The 19507-nt window shown below is 50.1% G+C and overlaps 1 protein-coding gene across 2 annotated transcripts; it reads right to left on the bottom strand.

Moving 5' to 3' along the window:
• Window positions 1–6317: 6317 nt before the first annotated feature.
• Icoslg (inducible T cell costimulator ligand) lies at window positions 6318–16419 on the bottom strand. 2 transcript variants are annotated; one of them, XM_021175202.2, is made up of 7 exons: window positions 16244–16419; window positions 14565–14683; window positions 13752–14105; window positions 11867–12160; window positions 10489–10644; window positions 8701–8730; window positions 6318–7975 (listed from the first exon to the last, which is right to left on the bottom strand). In XM_021175202.2, exons 1-7 carry the CDS (start codon window positions 16252–16254, stop codon window positions 7965–7967), a joined length of 975 nt encoding a protein of 324 aa, XP_021030861.1. In that variant the 5' UTR covers window positions 16255–16419; the 3' UTR covers window positions 6318–7964. The 2 variants fall into 2 exon arrangements, with proteins under 2 accessions (XP_021030861.1, XP_029338154.1); XM_029482294.1 differs by having other exon boundaries at window positions 6318–8730.
• Between the last annotated feature and the right edge of the window lie 3088 nt (window positions 16420–19507).

Raw genomic sequence — 19507 nt, 5'->3', positions numbered from 1 at the left:
TCGAGGCCAGCCTTGTCTACAGAGTGAGTGCCAGGACAGCCAGGGCAGGGGCAGGTGCAGGGGCAGGGGCAGGAGCATTTCTGAGTTCGAGGCCAGCCTGGTCTACAGAGTGAGTGCCAGGACAGCCAGGGCTACAGAGAAACCCTGTCGCGGGGGGGGGGGGGGGGAAAAAAAAAAAAAAAAAAAAAAAAAACCTCCCAGGCCAAGTGTTTCCAGGCCCCGCCCATCCCAAGGGGGTAAAGTTCTTTCTCATGTTTCAGGTCTTTCCTGGAGGGTCAGGTCAACTCCTTTTCCCTCCCAGAGATCAAGCCAGAACTACCTAGATGGCCACCAGTATTCCCGTTGTATATCTCGGAGACTCTCAACTGAGATTTGAGAAGACTTCTACTCAAGTTTGTATACCTGAGAAAGACTTGGAAGTGACTGAGACCTTCCGAGGGCTCCTTCTCAGAGGGGTACCCCGTCCAACCCCTGCTGTGAACAGCCAACTAGTCCGGAGGGTAGGAGCTTAGAGTCTGGGGCCGAGGGTGCTTTGATCTCTTGGGGCTGGATGGAGATTTCTCTCTCGTGGGTACCAGAGCAGAGGCTTATGCAGCCACTTCTAAGCCAAAGACGCGGCAGACCGGCCCCCAGCTGTGAGCAGGCCCTGGTGTGGGCTAAGACCTAGATGGACTGTTTTCTGGCTGGGTGAAGCGTAAGGGTCAGTTACAAGTCCCCCATGTTTCCGAAGCCCCTCACAATGTCTGCAAAGTGTTGGCAATAACCGTAGCATCTTCAGGGAAGCCTCAGGAAGCAACAGAGTTGTACTTTAGGTAAAGCTGAAACCACTCACCCCAAAGTCAGGAGAACAAGAAGGGATTGCACACTGGGGCTCCAAACTCAAACTGCCCTGTTTGGAGCACCTGTGGGTGGGTCTCTAGACCAATTCTAGTGCGGCCCCTTGGCCTGTCCCTGGCTCAGCCATTATGGCCAGGAGACTTGCAGAGGTCAGAGGACATTGTTACCCTAATGGCCAAGAGAGTCCTTGTGGATGTCCACCACTTGTGCCATGGACCCTTCTATGCTGATGATCCCTGTATTGGAAAAGTGAGGCGGCGGACAAGAACGGAATCTGGATCCCAACAGGCTAAGACCGGTCATTGGGACAGCAAGGGGCCACAACCTTTCCACTGGATGAATGTTGAGTGCCATTTAGCAGTCTGCAAGACAGCTGGGTCCCAGCAGACCCAGGGCCAAGTCACAGGCGGGAAGCTTGTATAACCAGTTGTCTTCCCAGAAGGGGGAGGGCCGATCCTGCCCTTCAACTGTGATGATAAAGGGCTGATAAGTCTAAATACTAATTGTTTCTCTGGGATTTCTGCAAGTGACAAACACTAGAAGAGTTTCTGAATTGGTAAGTGTATAGAGTCCCAGGGTTAGGCAGAACCCAAGTTCTAGAGTTCTTAGAAGCAATTTAATAGATTATTCCTCCATCACCAGTGAAATGAATCTACTCGGGCTAGATTATATAAAGGTGGTTTTATTGGGAATCACTCTCAGGTGAGTGAGTTCACTAGGACCAAGGCCAGGAAAGTCGCCATGGGGAAAGAGGTGGGGGGGGGGAGGGAGAGAAAAAGAGAGAAGGAAGCATTCCAGCATTGAGAGAAAAGAAGAGAGAGGGAGGGAGGAAAGGAGGAGACAAAATGTCTGGATCATATAGGGAGGAGCCTCTGGGGGAAGGGCAGCCCAGCTCCTGAGCTGGAGAGTTCAGGGTTGGGGGCAGGGTATGCCAGGTAGGGACTGAAGGATGCTGGGAGAACCTGGAAGCAAGGTCCATTTTGATGTGTTAAATATGCACCTCAGTCCCTTGTCCTGGGTCTGAAACCAAACACTATTCATGGTGAACTTGGGCTCTGGGATCTCCCCAGTGGCACCTCAGATGTCTATGCAATGGGCTGGAATATGCCTTCTTTTCTGCATCTGGCTCTGTCTCCAGCTCTGTGAGTGTGGTTGGGTTCCTGCTCATTGAAAATGTCTTAACCTGGGGCTTGGGGATTCTATGCTGCTGGAGCAGAGCAGATGCATTACATAGCTTGTGCTCAGTAGACTCGGTAAGCAGGACTTCTGGCACCTGGCTGAGCCTGTGTGGTCTGAACAAATGAGACAGTGGCTTTTATGGTAAACCACGTGTTTTGAGGCATGGAGGCATCAAATATCTTGGATACAAATAGTCCCGGTAGGGGACCAGAGCCCAAGTATCTGTAGGGAGAGACAAGGGGATAACAGTACCCAAAGAAAGAATAAAGAAACAGAGATGGCAGGGCACAGAGCCACGGGCAAGTGCAAAAATCCTGCTGCTTAGTCCTGCCTCTCCCCACAGCAAATGGCAGTCGCTGAGCCCAGATGGATTAGGGATCGTGGGTAGAGAAAGGGCAATCCTGACCCAGGACCTCTCTCTCTTTTCTCTCTTTCACTGTCGATGGGACAGACTGGTTCCAAGGTTCCTTCAAAGTCACCATGCAGATAGTTTCTTAAACACCACACAGAAGTAGATTTTTAGTCATTTAAATAGAAACTCCTGGTTTTTCTTTTTGTCAGGAAGCATGTCCAGGATTCTCTAGGAGGCTTTATTAGAGGAGGTAGTGGGAGAATTCGGATCCACCTACATTCACAGAGCCTTCTTGTTAGAGGAGCCTAAAGAAACACAGAGGGGCCAGACAGTGTGGGGTGTGCACCTTTAATCCCAGCATTCAGGAGGTAGAGGCAGGTGGATCTCTGTGAGTTTGAGGCCAGCCTGGTCTACAGAGTGAGCTCCAGGACAGCCAGGGCTACACAGAGAAACCCTGTCTCAAAAAACAAAACAAAAACCTCACAAACTTGATTATAGTATTTCAAGCAGTTGGTCACCCCAAGTGTCACTAGGGAAGGTCTCAGAAGAAACATTCTGTCAGCTTGAGCCTCCCTGATAGTGGGCACTCAGTCAGTGCCACTCACCCATGAACTTAAAGACTTTAAAGAAAAACTTGTCAATCCCTGATCACAGTACGTCATCCAATAGATCAATGGCTCTCAACCTCCTTAATGCTGCGACCTTTAATACAATCCCTCATGCTGTGGTGACCTCAACCATAAAATTATCTTCATTGCTACTTCATAACTAATGCTGCTAGTATGAATTATAATGTAAATATCTGATATGCAGGACACTGGATATTCAATCCCCATGAAAGGGTTGTTCAGCCCCCAAAGGGGCCATGACCCTGAGTGGAGATGATAAGGCTCGTCTGAACAGATCTATACTGTTGACTAAGAAATGGGTGCTTTGGGCTCAGCCAGTGGTTGATGAACTCAGTAGCAAATCTCCTGTCCAGTGTAAAGTGCTGGGTTGCTGGGTTCTGGTTTACAAAAGAACAAATGGCTTTTGTTCATACACACATACGTATATACATAACTATGTAATTATATAATTTTTATGTATGTATTTGTATATATATGTATATGTCATGTGCTACTTAAGCATGCTGACTAGCTGGTTCTGGAGATGGGATTTGGCCATCCCACTTCAAAACCAAGCACGTTCGTTTCTAGATGGTCTCCAAAGTCTCTGTGGAGTCAGGCTGGCCACCTGATTCTGCAACAGGGAGAAAGGAGAGGAGGGGAGTGGCCAAAGAATAAAGACATTGTGGCTATTACTTATATCACAACATAAAGAAAAGGAGGTAACAGGGTAAAAATCCCAGCACCTGAGTATTCTACATCCATTCATACCCCAAAGCGTGGCTATGGAAGCACTCTGTGGTTCTGTCTGTGTTTGCTCTGAGGTCTACCTAGGAACTTACCGGGCCCCATCATTGAACAGAATGTACACAGTATTAATTTATTGTGTGTATAGTTTGGATTCAGCGTTCTTTTATTAAGTTTACATCACATAGCACTCTCTTCTAGGCAAACAACTAAAGCTGTGCCAACTTGCAAAACAAGTGTCAGAGCTAGGCTTATTGATTGTTGATGTTTCCCGTGGTGTCTGGATGGTCTTCAGGAATGAAAAAGAAAAAGCCAGAAAACTTGAGTAAGTTACAAAGGTCAGAGCCAGTTTTTTGGTTTTGTTTTTGTTTTTCAAGACAGGGTTTTTCAGTGTAGCCCTGGCTGTCCTGGAACTGGATCTGTAGACCGGGCTGACCTTGAACTCACAGCGATCTGCCTGCTTGTATCCTGAGTGCTGGGATCAAAGTGATTCTAGCTGTTCTTTAAGAAGCCATCTGTGCCAGGCAGTGGTGGCACACGCCTTTAATGCCAACACTCAGGAGACAGAGACAGGTGGATCTAAGTTCAAACCCAGCCTGGTTTACAGAGCGAGTTCCATGAGAGCCAGGGTTACACAGAGAAACCCTGTCTTGAAAAGACAAACAAACAAGGAGAAAGAGGAGGAGATGGAAGAGGGGAGAAAGGGAGGAAGACAAAAAAGAAAAATAAACTATCTGGGAGGAATCTCACAGCGTGACTCTAGCCACTCCATGCCAGTCTTGAGTTATTTGAGATATATACACATATATACACATATCACATACATATCACATACATATATATACATACACACATATATATATGTGTGTATACATATATAACTATATATAACTATATATACCTATAACTATATATATAACTATATACATGTATAACTATATTATTTATGTGTATATATATTATGTATATATATGTGTGTTTATATATTATAACTATATATACATATATATATACACCTATAACTATACCTATATAACTATATATACATATATACAACTATATATATATATATAAAACTACATACACACATGTATGTGTGATATATATATATATATATATATATATATATATATATTACATACACACACACACACACACACACACATATATATAAAACGTGTGTGTTCAAGTCTGTGTAGTACTGGCTGTCGTAAAACTCACTCTGTAGCCCAGGCTGGGAGGGATAGTATAGAGTAATGGGGTCTGCATGCATAAGTGACTATCAGCCCCAGTTGCTAAAAGTGGAGATTTCTTATGTCCTTACCCAAGTCTGCAGCTTCCCAGCTCAACAGCTGCCTCAATTTTGGCGGTGTGTGTGTTGGGGGGGTGGGTTTGCTAGTTCTTTGGGAAATCAGTTCGAAGAGCCTGCTTCCTACCCACCGCAGCTCATGCAACAAGCCCTCCAGCCACTTAAACCCTCAGAGGTTGGGTGGAGCTCTTGGAAAGAGCTCCATGGCCTGGGCCTCAAAAGGGACATCAGGGGAGGGGGTGGGAGATTGTTTAGCTCCTGTTTGTCAAGGGGAGGTGGTGACATGCAGTGTGTGGTGGCCACATGTGACTAAAGGCCTGCTGGGAGTGGGAGGGGAGGGAGATGGTGAAATCAGAAGCCCACTGTGTTCTGGGCTTGGACTGTGCTGTTTGAAGCCAACAGTCCACCAGTTCCCAGGAGGCCTGCCTTGGTGGGAATGTCTGAAGAGTGTGTGGGAGATCTTGGGGTGAGGACGGTCTAACAAGGGATCAACACGAAAGCCTCACCTCTGCTTGCTGGGATAGGAGGCTCTCCCTAGCAGTGATCAGAGGTGAGGTGGGGGCTTGGGGAATTTCTGATTTGGAGATCCTCAGGGTGGACGAGGAGCCTTTAGCCAGAACCTCCTGGGACTCCTGGGACTCCTGGCATCCTCATCTGTGGGTGGGACAGAGGGCTGTAAAGGATGAAATCATTCCCAGATTGACTGTCACAGAGGCTGCTGCCTCATCAGATGCATGGCCTTGTCCTGTTTAAAAGGTTGGACTGAGAGGGAGATCCAGCAGCCAAGCTGGTGCTGGACCCTGGCAGGGATGGATACTCTGTAAGCGAGCAAGCGGAAACATCCTCAGACCTACTACAGAGCAGGCCACAGCAGCAAAGAACCATCTTCTTTTGAGGCTGGCCGTTCCAGAGCCACAACTGTCGTCTCAGGCCAGGGTCTCTACTGAATAGACCACGTGTCTCATTTCACAGAGAGGAAACTGAGGCACGGAACGCAATGATGAGTTCCAGCTGGGGGCCACTTGCCCTCTCCACCTACCAGGTGACCACAGAGGTCAGGACCTTCCCCCTTGGGACACTTTCTGGGTTCTATGGGATGCTGGGAGAGACCTCTGTCTTCTACGTCAGGGCGGTAACAAACCACAAGAGTGATGGCCCTTGTCCCCTGAGGAATACGGCTACCTATAGTGGTAGCAACATCTGGGCTGATGGAGCCAGACACACCACACTGACACAAGCCACCAGACATGAGGCAGAAAGCACACCTTATATTTATTCCCTTGTTAGGTTTCTAGAAGTCACTATGCCCCATCTACAACCCAGATAAAGGAGGAGTCAGAGGTTACAGGGCAAATCTAATGAATGCTGATGTGCTGGGGTGGGGGTGCAGTGAGGGGGGAGGGGGGAGTGCTCCCAGGATTCCACAGGAAGGTGGGGCCTGCTGGGATCAGCAGGTGATGGTGACTGTACAGCCAGTGGTCTGTGAAGGGTTCCCAATGCCTACATAAGCAGGGGGTGGGGGGCGGTGGGTCTGGTGCCCCATGGCGGCTAGCTGGCTTGCTGAGTTGACCTCTCTCTGAACCTAAACTACCTCTGACAAGAAAGTTAAAGTAGGAGGAATACCCCTACTGGGCTGCCACAGACCCACCTGAGTTCCTGGGAAGCCATGGGCCTCAGGGAGACCACTAATTCCCAAATGTCTGTCCCCATCTTCCTGCACCCGAACTGCTCCTTGTGCTTGTTTGCTGTAGCTGCCAACTCAAGACCCGTAACAACAGTTGCTATTCTGCAGGTAAGTAATGCTTTGTTCTCGGGAAGAACTTAAGTGGTTCTCTCTCTACACTCATTGAATAAGTCAGTGTGAAGAATAAAAAGTCCATGTGGGCATTAAAAAAAAAAAAAAAAGGACAGGTCTTCCTAGTCCTGAGCCCAGGGTTCTCACTCCTCATTCCTGAGATCTCACACATCCATCAGCACTGAGCCCCAGCCACATAGCAGACAGGCCTTGATGGTCCAGAATTTCCAGTCCTCTGCGTGGGAAGGAGCTTGCCCTCAACTAGGGTCAGATACTGTGTTCCATGCCCCCTACTGCATCAGCCCGGAGCTCGTACATACATCCCTAGGTTTCCAAGCAGCCAACTTTGCAGAACCATCTCGAAACAAAAGAGCTAGCTCTATTCTGGCCGGCAACATGGAGACCCAGGAGGCCGGAGTTGAGATCTTCACGGGCTGCTGAGACTGGGTGAAGCTGTCCTCCCGTTTTCTGTTCAGTCTGAAAGAGCTCAAGGCTTTCAGGAAGCTTCTGTAGCCACAGGAAGTCAGGCTTAAGAGCCTTCAAGGATGAGGGAGAAGCACCCGTATGTAAACATGGGAAGTATTTTGCTTTGAGGCATGTCCCATTGATGTTATGAAGCTGAGTGCCTCTGAGCCCAACCATTGTCAGCCAGCAACAGGTTTGCTGTAGACAAAATCCCACATATCCTCGAGGAGGCCCAAGTAGCCTGAGACCTAAATAAAGTCAGGCTTCCTCCTCCACTGAAGGTCCTGCAGGGAAAGTCTCCAGTAGACTCTGTAGGGCTTTCAGAGTGATTGGCTCAAATGCTCTTTTATAAAGCTCCTAGGACTGAGTAGTCACGTGCCAAGGAAGGATCTTCTCACAAGCTGCTGCTCTCTGTGCCAAAAGCTCACCGGAGGCTCCATATTCCGATGATGTTGCTGCTGCCCGCTGGAGAGATCTCCCTCGGGGTTTCTGGGATGAAGTCTCTGTGCCTCGTAAAGCCAGGGATTCCTGGCCTCCATCACAGCCCATAAGCAGACAGCTCGTTGTCCTCTGTCACCAAGCCTGTGGGGGTCCACTCTGAAGCTGTGTCTGACATCCACCTGATGGCAACTCACAGAAACCCTGTCCATATCCTGGGCAGAGTCCTTCCTGTCAGGCGTGGTCTTGGAGGGAAGAGAGAGGAAGGTGAAGGCAAGCCCTGCCGCCTCATGCCTGCCAGGCAAGCTCATGCCACTGAACCATGCTCAGTGTTTTAATTTTGTAGACAATGAAATGATTCTTCCCAGGACTCAGACTGGTGAGGGAAAGGGGCTAAAAACTAGAAGCAGCTCGCTATTGCAGTCACATGACTGGGTTAGGACTAGGTGGCCCAGAACACATGCTCCAAAGTGGCCTGACACTAGCTTGTTCACAGGAGTGGGGCAGTGGGTGTCAGCAAACAAGCCCCCACTGCACCAAGGGGACCAGACATACTACCATCTCTAACGTGAAAAAGCCAGGTTTGGGAAGGCACAGTCACTTTGAGGTAGTAAAAATACTTAAAGCCAGGGATATTTCCCCGTGGTCAACTGATACCTCTGTGGATAATCAAGATATGAATCCACACCTCTGGAGATTACCAAATCCACCTGCAACTGTTTTTGAAACTATAGAGTATACACCTCCACCAAGGGACTCTGGGCTGCCAGAGTCACAGTCTATGGGGTCCTGCAGAGCAGAGGCAGGAGGGGCACAGAGACCTATGACAGGCTGTCTGCTATCCAGAAGTTTCCACCACAGGACAGGGTTTCTGCATCTTGGGAATCCTCAGGTATGGAAAACTACCAGCCGAAGGTATGAAAGGTCATGACAGCTCAGCCAACTGGCTTCTCCCTGCAGGCAGACTCACCTGTAAGTTCAAGCTGTACAGTATTGGGTCCTGTGGGACAAAGCAGAGAGGTTCAGGCTTTGTGGGAGGGTGGGCTCCCAGTAGCATCATCCCTTCTGTCCACCATCTTCCCCAACCTCCCACAGGGGCTCCCCAGAAAGCTTTGCTTTTAAGAGAAGGTGGAGTTGAAGGCGAAAGTGTGCAGGGAGCATTTAAGATACTTGGTGTTAGGGATGGAGAGTGGGCTCAGCAGTTGTCCTGGCTGGTTTTGTGTGTCAACCTGACACCAGCTGGAGTTATCAGAGAAAGGAGCCTCTCTTGAGGAAACGCCTCCATGAATTCCAGCTGTAAGGCATTGTCTCAATTAGTGATCAAGGGTGGGAGGGCCCCTTGTGGCTGGTGCCATCCCTGGGCTGGTGGTCCTGGGTTCTAAAAGAAAGCAAGCTGAGCAAGCCAGGGGAAGCGAGACAGTAGTAGCACCCCTCCATGGCTTCTGTGTCAGCTCCTGCCTCCAAGTTTCTGCCCTGTGTGAGTTCCTGTCCTGACTTCCTTTGCTGATGAACAGCAATGTGGAAATGTAAGATGAATAAACGCTTTCCTCCCCGACTTGCTTCTTGGTCATGATGTTTTGTGCAGGAATACAAACCCTGACACAGCTGTTAAGAACATTTGCTGCACCGGGCGGTGGTGGCGCACGCCTTTAATCCCAGCACTTGAGAGGCAGAGGCAGGCAGATTGCTGAGTTCAAGGCCAGCCTGATTCCAGGACACTCAGGGCTACACAGAGAAACCCTGTCTCAAAAAAAAAAAAAAAAAAAGTAGAACATTTGCTGCTCTTGCAAGAGGACCTGGGTTCAGTTCTCAGCACCACATGGTGGCTCACAACCATCTATAACTTTAGGTTTGGGGGATCCAATGCTCTTTACAGCCCTCTAAGGGCTTCTACACATACATACATACATACATGTGAAAATATTTTTTCAAAAATGAAGATTCTGTGCTCAGGAGCCCTGGCACAGCCTGGCTGAGGAGTGTTGTTCAGACACCACTGGTATTGGCCACAAACTGGAAACACAGGGGTGGCTTGTGGGAAAGGAAAGAAGGGTCTGTCGGAGGCTGAGCCAGGCTGGGGGGTGGCACGGGGCTCTATTTAGCTTCCTCCACTTCCCGAGTCCTTCCAGGATTTCTAGACCTTCTAGCCATAGAGCCTGCCCTGTGGCCCATGTGGAGGATGTGGTGGCTTTGCTACTTTCTGGGCCTGTCCTTGGAGTGCACAAGACTCCAGGTATATACTTGCCCATGACTTAGAAGAGAGTCCATAGAAATGAACTATATCCAATCTCTGGGAACTGTCCTTTTGGGGTTTAAATGTGAGCCTGTGCCTTTAAAGGCTCGGTGCTCCCCAGCTCATCCACCCCACCTCTGGATCTAGGATCCATCATCCTCTGGAGCCTCAACTGTGAACTTCTTGCCACTAGCTTGGCTCTATTGAAAACGGAGGGTCTAACCTCCTGGGAGGATTCAGGCTGTGTTGCTAAGTATGCTTATACTTTTAAAATTAGATGTTTTTTTTTCATGACAGGGTTTCTCTGTGTAGTCCTGGCTGACCTGGAACTCACTCTACTGACCAGTCTGGCCTCAAACTCACAGGAATCCACTTGCCTCTGCCTCCCAAGTGCTGGGATTAAAGGCAATGTGCCATCACTGGCCTGCTTTAAAATTGAGTCTTAAATGAAATCTTTTCAAAAGTTTAGGAAGCTGTAGAAACCAATGCATTCACAGGTAAACGGTCAACAAGTCTCACACAAACCTGTATAGCTTCGGTGGGGACGCTTGCATCTGCATATGATGAAGGAAACGAATACGAATGCCGCTACCGCCAGTACAGCAAAGACTGGGACAAGGACTTTTAACTCATTATTGTGGGTTTCCTGTGGGTTCTTTGTGTTATTTCCAGTGAAACTTTCTGCAGGAAAGAGAAACTGGGCTGGGGGCGTGGCTCGGTGCACACAGTGCTTGCTTAGCATACATTAAGCCTTGGGTTCACAGGCACCACATAAACTGAGCAGGGCCAAACACTCCAGAGGTGGAGGCAGAGAGAGAGGATCAGGAGTTCAGGTCACTTTGGCTAGACAGTGAGTTTGAGGCCAGCCTAGGCTACATGAGACCCTGTCTAAAGAAAGGAAATGGGACCTAGGGTGAGGGGGTGGGGTGGTTTTTAATCCCGGCGCTGGGAAGGCAGAGGCCAGCCTGGTCTACAGAGAAATCCTGTCTCTACCCAACCCCCCCCCCCATCTACCCACCAAAAAAGGGAAAGGGAAAATGCTCAAGACTTAAGGATCTTGACGGGAAAGTCCTTTCCATGGAAAGAAAGGGGCAGCAGATTTCAAAAGGCTTCCGATTGTCACTGTGTGAGTTGTAAAAATATCAGGCTGGTATATGGGTGCTCTTTGGGCAAAGGTCCCCTGTCCTACTATGAGACTTGGAGCCACTCTCCCCAGGCTTACAAGGGAGGGGTATATAAGAAATACAGGCTCTTCTGGGGGTGATGCTCTTTGATGTTTGTACAACACACTGGTGCCCACTGAGAATGCCAGTATCATTACCGATGCCAAAGAAGACAGCTATTTACCACCCCACTGCACCCCAACATTCTCCCTCTGCGGGTCACCTATTTGGGACACTTCTTATTAATACAATCATTCTTCTAATATCTGGTGACTGGCTTGGTCCCTTACCTAGACTGGGATAGCTAAGGCCTCTGGGGAGGGTCATGTCTTTGTGGTCCATAGCTAGCATCCAGGGCCAGCTGAATTCCCTGGGGTGGGGTGGGAAGAGAATGTGGGGAAGTGTCCCTGCATGCCCCCCTCCCTCCCCCATCCTGACCAAGGTCTGTGGCTGCTGAGGAGCCCCAGGGCCCGGTGTTTCTCAGTCATCACTGGCTAAAGAGCTCAAGAATCAGCTGCTGCAGGTGACAGGCACACTCGTCATTTGCCTGGACAATGAGCGTAAGTTCTTGTGACAGGCCAGAGCAGCAATCACTGTCCCTGCCTTCAGACACTGAGAGCCTCCCTCATTGCCTCTCTCTGATAGGGACCATCTGTAAGGAGTCTGTTTATGACCCTGGACCTCACCTAACCTACAACCTGGATGCTCCCAAAGTCCCTACGCCCCAGCCTGGGCCTTACCTGCCTGGCTGATGCTGGTGATGTTCTGGTGGAGAGCCACATTCTCTACGCAGCAGAGAACATCCCCACGAGTTGTCCAAGGGAGCCTTAATGTGCTGATTACATCATACAGGCCCAACTTGTTCAAGTAGACAGTGTTGTTCTGCAGAGCCGTGTCTATTAGGCTATTGTCCGTTGTGTTGATCCAATACAGGTTGGGCTCTGGGTAGCCATTCTTGGACATGCAGGTGTAGGTACGTTCCTGGCCCGGGTTGGAGCTATCAGAGGTGCTGATGATAGGTGTACTGAAGTTTGCTGCAGGGAAAGGAGGCAGCGGTGAGGGAGGCTTGACCAGTGGGGATGTCTAACCAAAACAAAGCCAGAGAGGCTCATGCTGCCTGTGGGGTGGAATGTCCCACAGATATAGACGGCTAAATCTTCAGACTGAACTGAAACCCATCTGTTCCAGATGCTTCTCTCTGAGGAAGTCTAGAAGATTAACTGAGTTAACTTCCATCATGTACTGGGAGAATGGATAAGGAGAGAAAATGGGGGGTAGGAGGTGTTAGAGGAGATGGTTCAGAGCACTGGCTGGTCTTCCAGAGGTCTTGGGTTTGGTTCCTACCACCCACATGGATGCTCACAATCATCTGTAACTCCAGTCCCATGAGATTAGACTCGCTGTGGCCACCAGGCATGCACATAGAATACAGACAGGCATGCAGACGAAACACCCATACACATAAATGTTTTAAATGAAGAGAAAAAAAGAGCTAAGAGCCAGGCTGCCCTTTTTCCCTGCATCCTGGTCTGCTGTGCACTGAGCAGACTCTGTCGTGTGCTCCTGCCACCAAATGGTCTGTCCTGACCTCCCTCCAGGATGGTCTGAAACAACTGTAGCACATCTCTGTCCCTTTGTTGTCTGTATCAGGTATCTTGGCCATGAAGCTGCAAAAGTAATTACTGCAGCTAACAGGAGTGGGGGTGGAGAGAAGGACGCTGAGCCTGGTGGGAGGTGACGGCCCCCACACCAAACTCCTGCTCCCTCATGTGGGGCTAGTTTTCCTCACTGGACACACATCTGCCTCCCCACTAAGTAGCCCCAAATCCTTGGTTGGACTAAAAATCTTCCCCTAAAGTCCAGCTTCATTTAGATTTCCAGCATCCTTTACTCCTTTCAGGTACACACATTTGAAAACGTGCTGGCTGGGAGGTCCGCATGTGCCTATGTGTAAGAGTACAGCCTCTAATGTTGTTCCTCAAGAGCTGTCCACCTTGTTTGGGAGCGAAGGGCAGAATCTTTCACTGGCCCAAAGCTCAGGAGGCTAGGCTGCCTAACCAGTGAGCCCTAAGGGTCCACCTATCTGCCTCCCTAGTGTTAGAACTAGAAATGCATGCTACTATACCTGACTTTAGGTGGGTGGTGGAATTGAACTAAGGAGCTCACGTGTATATGGTAAGCACTCTACCTAACGAGCCATCACCCAACCTCCACACTCCCCTATTAACTCAGTTCTCAGTATCTACTTTGAGTTGAATTAGCAAATTGAAGACAAAGATGGCAGTTCTCTGAAACCAGGGCGTTATGGACTTGAGTTATGGACTCTGTTAAGATCAGAGCTCAGGCCTGGAGAGAGGGCTCAGTGGTTAAGAGCACTGACTGCTCTTCCAGAGGTCCTAAGTTCAAATCCCAGCAACCACATGGTGGCTTACAACCATCTGAAATGAGATCTGATGCCCTCTTCTGGTGTGTCTGAGGGCAGCTACAGTGTACTTATATATAATGAATAAATCGAAGAAGAAGATCAGAGCTCCCCAGATGCATAGAAGCCCACCACTGAATCTGGGATTTCCTCAGGACGAGCATCACGCTGGGCTAAGCTAATCTCTGCTTTGAGAGTCTTACCTGCCACACTCAGCCTGACCACCTCTTCCAGGATCTTGACTAACCCTGTGGCTGTATTCATAAATACCCGGCATGTGAACTCCTGGGTATCCTGAGGGGTGACATTCTTCAGGTACAGAGAGAAGTTGCCCTGCTTCATGGAGTCCAGGGACAGATGGCTCCTGTTCTTGTAGGAGCTGTCCACCTCAATTCCTAGAGACTTGTAAGGCAGGTAGTAAGTCACCGAAACATCTGGGTTTTCGATTTGCCAATAGACATACAGACCACTCAAGTTGAAATGGCGTCTGTGGGGGTCAATGCATCTGAGCGTCACATTGCTGCCCACCATTGCGTGGACTTCCTCAACTTCAGTCTCTGCAGAGGTTTCAAAGTGACACAATGTATTTACTTAAGATTCAAACACCAATCCTGCCCCAGCCCACCAAGGCAAGAAAGGAATTCATTACTAAGGTTCATTAGGAGGGCGCGTGAGTGTCTTGTAGCAACCTCAGGTGTGAGGTGTGAGCCTCCACCTAGTGCCAAGGTTGGTTCCCTCCCTGGCTTTGGCAGGCTCTCACCCTTAGCTCTCCTTAAAGGTGGCTTTTATGATTCACCATACAGAGAGACCAAGAGGGGCATTCCATTGACCCCCAAGCAAGAAATGTAAAGAGAAGTATAAAGTTTGGAAAAGCACTTCCCTTTCTGATACATATCAACCTAGGTATGGGGATCCAGCTTTCTCCAATGGGCCTCTGGGGAGGCTGTTAGGGGCAGTGGCCAGGGCTTCCCTAATGTTCTGCATCTATGCACCACACAGCATGAATCCCAACTTACCAGCACAGAGGCTGCTAAACAGCAGCAAGAACAGACCAAGACCAGAAAAGAACCCGCTAGAAACATGGAGCTTCTTCCAAACAGGCTGCCTGGTTCCCGAGGACACAAAACAGGAACACCTAGGAGATATGTAAATTCCGTTGGAGGACGGCTGGCTGGTTTTCCACTGAGACTTCAGAGAACCCAACCAGGACCATACTCCCCCCTCCCCCAAACACAAATCCCCAGAGTCTAACAGCTCCCAAACTCTGTGTGAGGAGAAAGGGCTCTGAGAGTCCCTGCTCTGAAGTCTGTGCCCCCTCCCTGTGACCTAACCTTCTGTAGAGAAATGGTTACAAGCTGCATCTGAAGGAGATAGAGACACCTGATGGCCCCAAAGGAGACAGGTGAGAGCCAGGACTGTCTGAAACCAAACTTGGTGGAATGACATGTTCCAGGCCCTTGGTGATACACAAAAGACAGTGTCCTATGTATCTCAGCCTAGCTGCCTCCTTTTAGAGGTCTGGTTGGTGGTGGGAGTGAGGGGGAGGGGGAGAAGGGTGGTGGGAAGAAGGGCACTTCACCCTACTCTAAAGCAGCCTTGGATACTTTAGCCAGAGTTCGCCTCGTCTCCCAAGGCCGTCTGTTCTATGGAGACTCTCTATAGGGGCTAAGACCCTGCAGCAGGTCACAGACACTTCACAGTTGCCCACACACCTTTTACAAAACCTCACTCTCAGCCAGGCAGTGGTGGCGCACACCTTTAATCCCAGCACGGGAGGCAGAGGCAAGCAGATTTCTGAGTTCGAGGCCAGCCTGGTCTACAGAGTAAGTTCCAGGACAGCCAGGGCTACACAGAGAAACCCTGTCTCAAAAAAAAAACCCAACCAACTAACCAAACAAACAAACAAAAACTCTCCCTCTCTTTCAACAGCAGCCCTGAAATTCTCAGAAGATTGTCTCAAAAGAAACCCTTGGGGAGCCACAGGGACGGATGGATGGACAGACACACACACACGGGGGAGGGCAAACCACAAACTCAAACCAGCCACTGGCCAGCAGGCACTCGGTAGCCTGCAAGGTCTCCCCTTTTCTATCCCTGGAGACTCTGTGGTTAGGACACTTGTTGACTGAGGACCTCAGCAAGTAGCCAGTGGAGATGGAGTGTCTATGGTACAAGTGCCTGAGGGAAATATTTGCAAACGCCGGAGCGCAAAATTGTCACACACACACACACACACACACACCTCCTACACACCTCCCACTTCCCCTGCCCAGTCTGGATCTGTGAGGAAAGTCAAGTGTACAAGGAGGTGTCCTGTCCCCATGCAATGGGGATCAGCTGGCCTTTGAGGTAACACACATCCTCCTTCTGGGAAATCAACAGGGAGAAGGGCGGCGGCGGCTAAGCCAGTGCCCATGACTGCTATGAGTTTTCACCTTCAGTACCGGCTCTTGCCCTTCCTCCGCCTACAGCCGCCCACGCGCCGGGGTCTGGTCCGCGGATGCAACGGGTTAGCCCTGCGCCGCCCCCTGCCGTCCAAACGGCAGGTCCAGGTGTGGCCGCTAGCCGTCGGGAACTGGGGACATCTGCGCCGGTACAAAGCCGCTGCGCTAGCGTCGGGCAATCTCAGTCCTAGTTCGGGTGGGTCCCCAGCTCCCCCACCCCACTCACGGGACACAACCTCGAATGGACTCACTTTAGCTGCATGGTGCGAGCGCAGACTGCGGGGTGCTGGATCTCGGACGCGGAGAGTTGCAGCGGCTGGGGTTCCGGAGCTGTTGGGGGCCACGAAGAACTGGGGAGCTTCCAGGCTTGAGGCGCTGAATCTGGGGTTCTTGAGGCTTTGGCGGCAGGAGACCCGCTGTAACTGCGCTCGCTAGCGCTGCGCGCCTGGCTAATTGGGCACAGCCGGGATCCCGCCCTCGGCCCATCCCTCCGGCCACCTCCGAGAGGAGGGAGGAGGCGGGGAGCTCCGCCTCCGCTCTCCCGCTCCCGAAAGTAACCCAATCGGCTGCTGAGCAGGGTCGGGGACTTGGGCATGAGTTACAGGTGCCAGGGTGTGGGGTGGTTTGTGGATCCCGGCGAGCGCAAAAGGAGGGCAGGCTCCGGTGCGGCCGAAAGGCTGGGCACTGAGGCTTAGGGTGAGGGTGGAAAGACCGGATATTCAGCCGCTGGCCCCCCAACGCTGCCCAGAACATTTCCGGCCTGGTCCCTACGTCCCTCTTTTAGAACCCGGTGTCGGGCCCTGTCTTGTAGAAGATGAACCAAGGTTCAAAGCCTGGACCTGGGGCTAACCAAAGACCGTAGATGATCAGAAAACCTAACGACTAGGAATTAAAAAGTGAAAGCTAGGCGAGTGGGAGGAGAGAGGGGCCAGCAGGAGGGAGAAAGGGAGGAGAAGACGGGGCTCCACTCTGGTCCAGATCTCCCATCACCCATCTTCGAAGGCTTGGTGAGGGATAAAGTTGTGAAACACAGAATGAAGTGTCCATTTTCTCCTCCAAAGCCAGCCAGACTTGGCAATCCCGTTCCCAGCCTCGTGCTCTCTGGCACTCACTCTGGGAGAGCCTTAACGGTTCGTAAGCGCCTGTGTCTAAGCTCAGGACTCTCTTCTCACCCCATTCCCTGCTCTCCCCCACCCTCACGCCCCCTCCCCGCCCCACCTGCCAGTGAATTGAGAATGCGGGAGGCCAGGGAGAGGCAGGCAGGTGGATCTCTTGAGTCCGAGGCTAGCCTGGTCTACAGAGTGAGTTCTAGGACAGTCAGAGCTACACAGAGAAACCCTGTCTCAAAAAAGAAAAGGAAGAGAAGGTGAAGGGGGAGGAGGAGGAGGAGGAGGAGGTAGAGAAGAGAAGAGAAGAGAAGAGAAGAGAAGAGAAGAGAAGAGAAGAAGAAAGAGAAGAGAAGAGAAGAGAAGAAAAGAAAAGAAAAGAAAAGAAAAGAAAAGAAAAGAAAAGAAAAGAAAAGAAAAGAAAAGAAAAGAAAAAGAAAAGAAAAGAAAAGAAGCCAGCCTGGTCTACAAAGTGAGTTCCAGGACAGCCAGGGCTACACAGAGAAACCCAGCCTTGAAANAAAAAAAAAAAAAAGAAAGGAAGGGAGGGAGGGAGGGAGGGAGAGAGAGAGAGACAGAGACAGACAGAGACAGAGAGAGAAACTAAAAATCTCTGGCTCTTGGCTATCAACATCAGGGAGCAGGCCAGGACAAGCACAAAAGAACAGAAGAGACAAGCAGAGGTGGGGACCGTGCGGCCAACGTAAGCAGCCTGGGGGTGGGGGTGGGGGTTGGCCCTCCTGCAGGGAGGCTACCTTCTTCGTGTGCTAGGAAAAAACATAAGTTATCAGAACTTGACCCCTGGGCTCTGGCAGACATAATCCAGGAGTCAACCGGAGTCTTGGTAAGTACATCATACATCGGGGGTGGTGGCCTCACTTGCTCTTCTCCCCCACTAGGTTGGCAGCACCTGAGGACTCAGCAGAAGCCCGTGTTGGGGAGTCACCTTGGCATCAATTGGCAGATGGAGCCGATAGGGTACCACCACATCCTGTTCCAACTCTCCTGGCCACAGGCTCTCCAGCTCCGGTCCACTCCACTCCAGCTGTACAACCCCCAGCACTAATCTTGAGGCTTCTCTGATTGGATAGGCCTGACTTGGCATCAACATCTGGGCCTATCACTGATGCCCAGGGGCCTGAACAGCGCCCCCATTGGCTGACACTTATGCCACTCCTTGCCTTGTGTCCACCTGGCTGATCCTCACTCAGCAGGTCTTCCAGGCAGGCAGTAGAGAGCAAAGGTTGAAGGGGCTTTTATGGCTGACCTGGACTGTGCTATGGCTGGCAAAGCGGCAGGGACTGGAGCTCTGCAAAAGTTAGTGCCCTGCACTCCCCCGCAACATCTGGAATCCCAGAAAGCCAAATGCTGCTAAACAAAGGGACCTTAGCACAGTAAGGAAGTGATTTACATCTTGGCTAGAAATGGACACTAGGTAGAGTTGGGCAGGTGCAGGGAAGGAGCCCCTGGGAGCCTGCAGGAGACCCCTGGCAAATACATGGCTGGGTTCAAATTCCAACTTTGCTTCTTGGAAACTGCACCACCAAGTAAGTTACCCAACACTGATGGAAGAGTGGTTCTCAACCTGTAAGTCGCAACCCCTTTGGGATTGAATAATTTGTTTACAGGGGTCACCCAAGACCATCAAAAAACATAGATGTTTATATAACAAGACATAACAGTAACATAATTACAGCTATGAAGTAGTAACAAAAATAACTTTATGGTTGAAAGTCACCACAACTTGAGGAACTGTATTAAAAGATTGCAGTGGTTCAGAGGTTGAGAACCATTGCTGTAAGATACTAAGTATTCCTCATGAGTTATTGCACACCCTGAACTGCACAGATCACAGATACAGATGTGTGCTTTGGTTTGATTTTGAGACGGGATCTGTTGTGTTTTATAAAAAGAAAGAAAGAGGGGGCTGGAGAGATGGCTCAGAGGTTAAGAGCACTGACTGCTCTTCGGAAGGTCCTGAGTTCAAATCCCAACAACCACATGGTGGTTCACAACCATCTGTACTTATTTATAATAATAAATCTTTGGGCCGGAGCCCTCGGGGACTGAGAGAGCGAGCAGAGGTCCTAAATTCTCCAGCAACCACATGAAGGCTCACAACCATCTGTATAGCTACAGTGTACTCATATACATAAAATAAATAAATAAACAAATCTTAAGAAAAGAAAGAAAGAAAAGGAAGAACCAGGATATGTTTGGTAGAGGCCCGGTATGCTGAGGTGGAAGGGCGTGCCTCTGCGCGTCCATGCTGAGACACCCCTTCCCTGAGGTACCAGCCATGCAATGGATATAGTTTGAAATAGATTTTATTCGGGGCATGGGGAGGAGAGTTGAGGGAGTAAAGAAAGTGTGTGTGTGTGTGTGTGTGTGTGTGTGTGTGTGTGTGTG

The sequence above is a fragment of the Mus caroli genome, chromosome 10 (assembly GCF_900094665.2).
Source record: "Mus caroli chromosome 10, CAROLI_EIJ_v1.1, whole genome shotgun sequence".
Taxonomy (NCBI): Eukaryota; Metazoa; Chordata; class Mammalia; order Rodentia; family Muridae; genus Mus; species Mus caroli.
The sequence above is the reverse complement of the archived record's forward strand: the minus strand, read 5'-3'. Positions and strand labels throughout refer to the sequence as shown.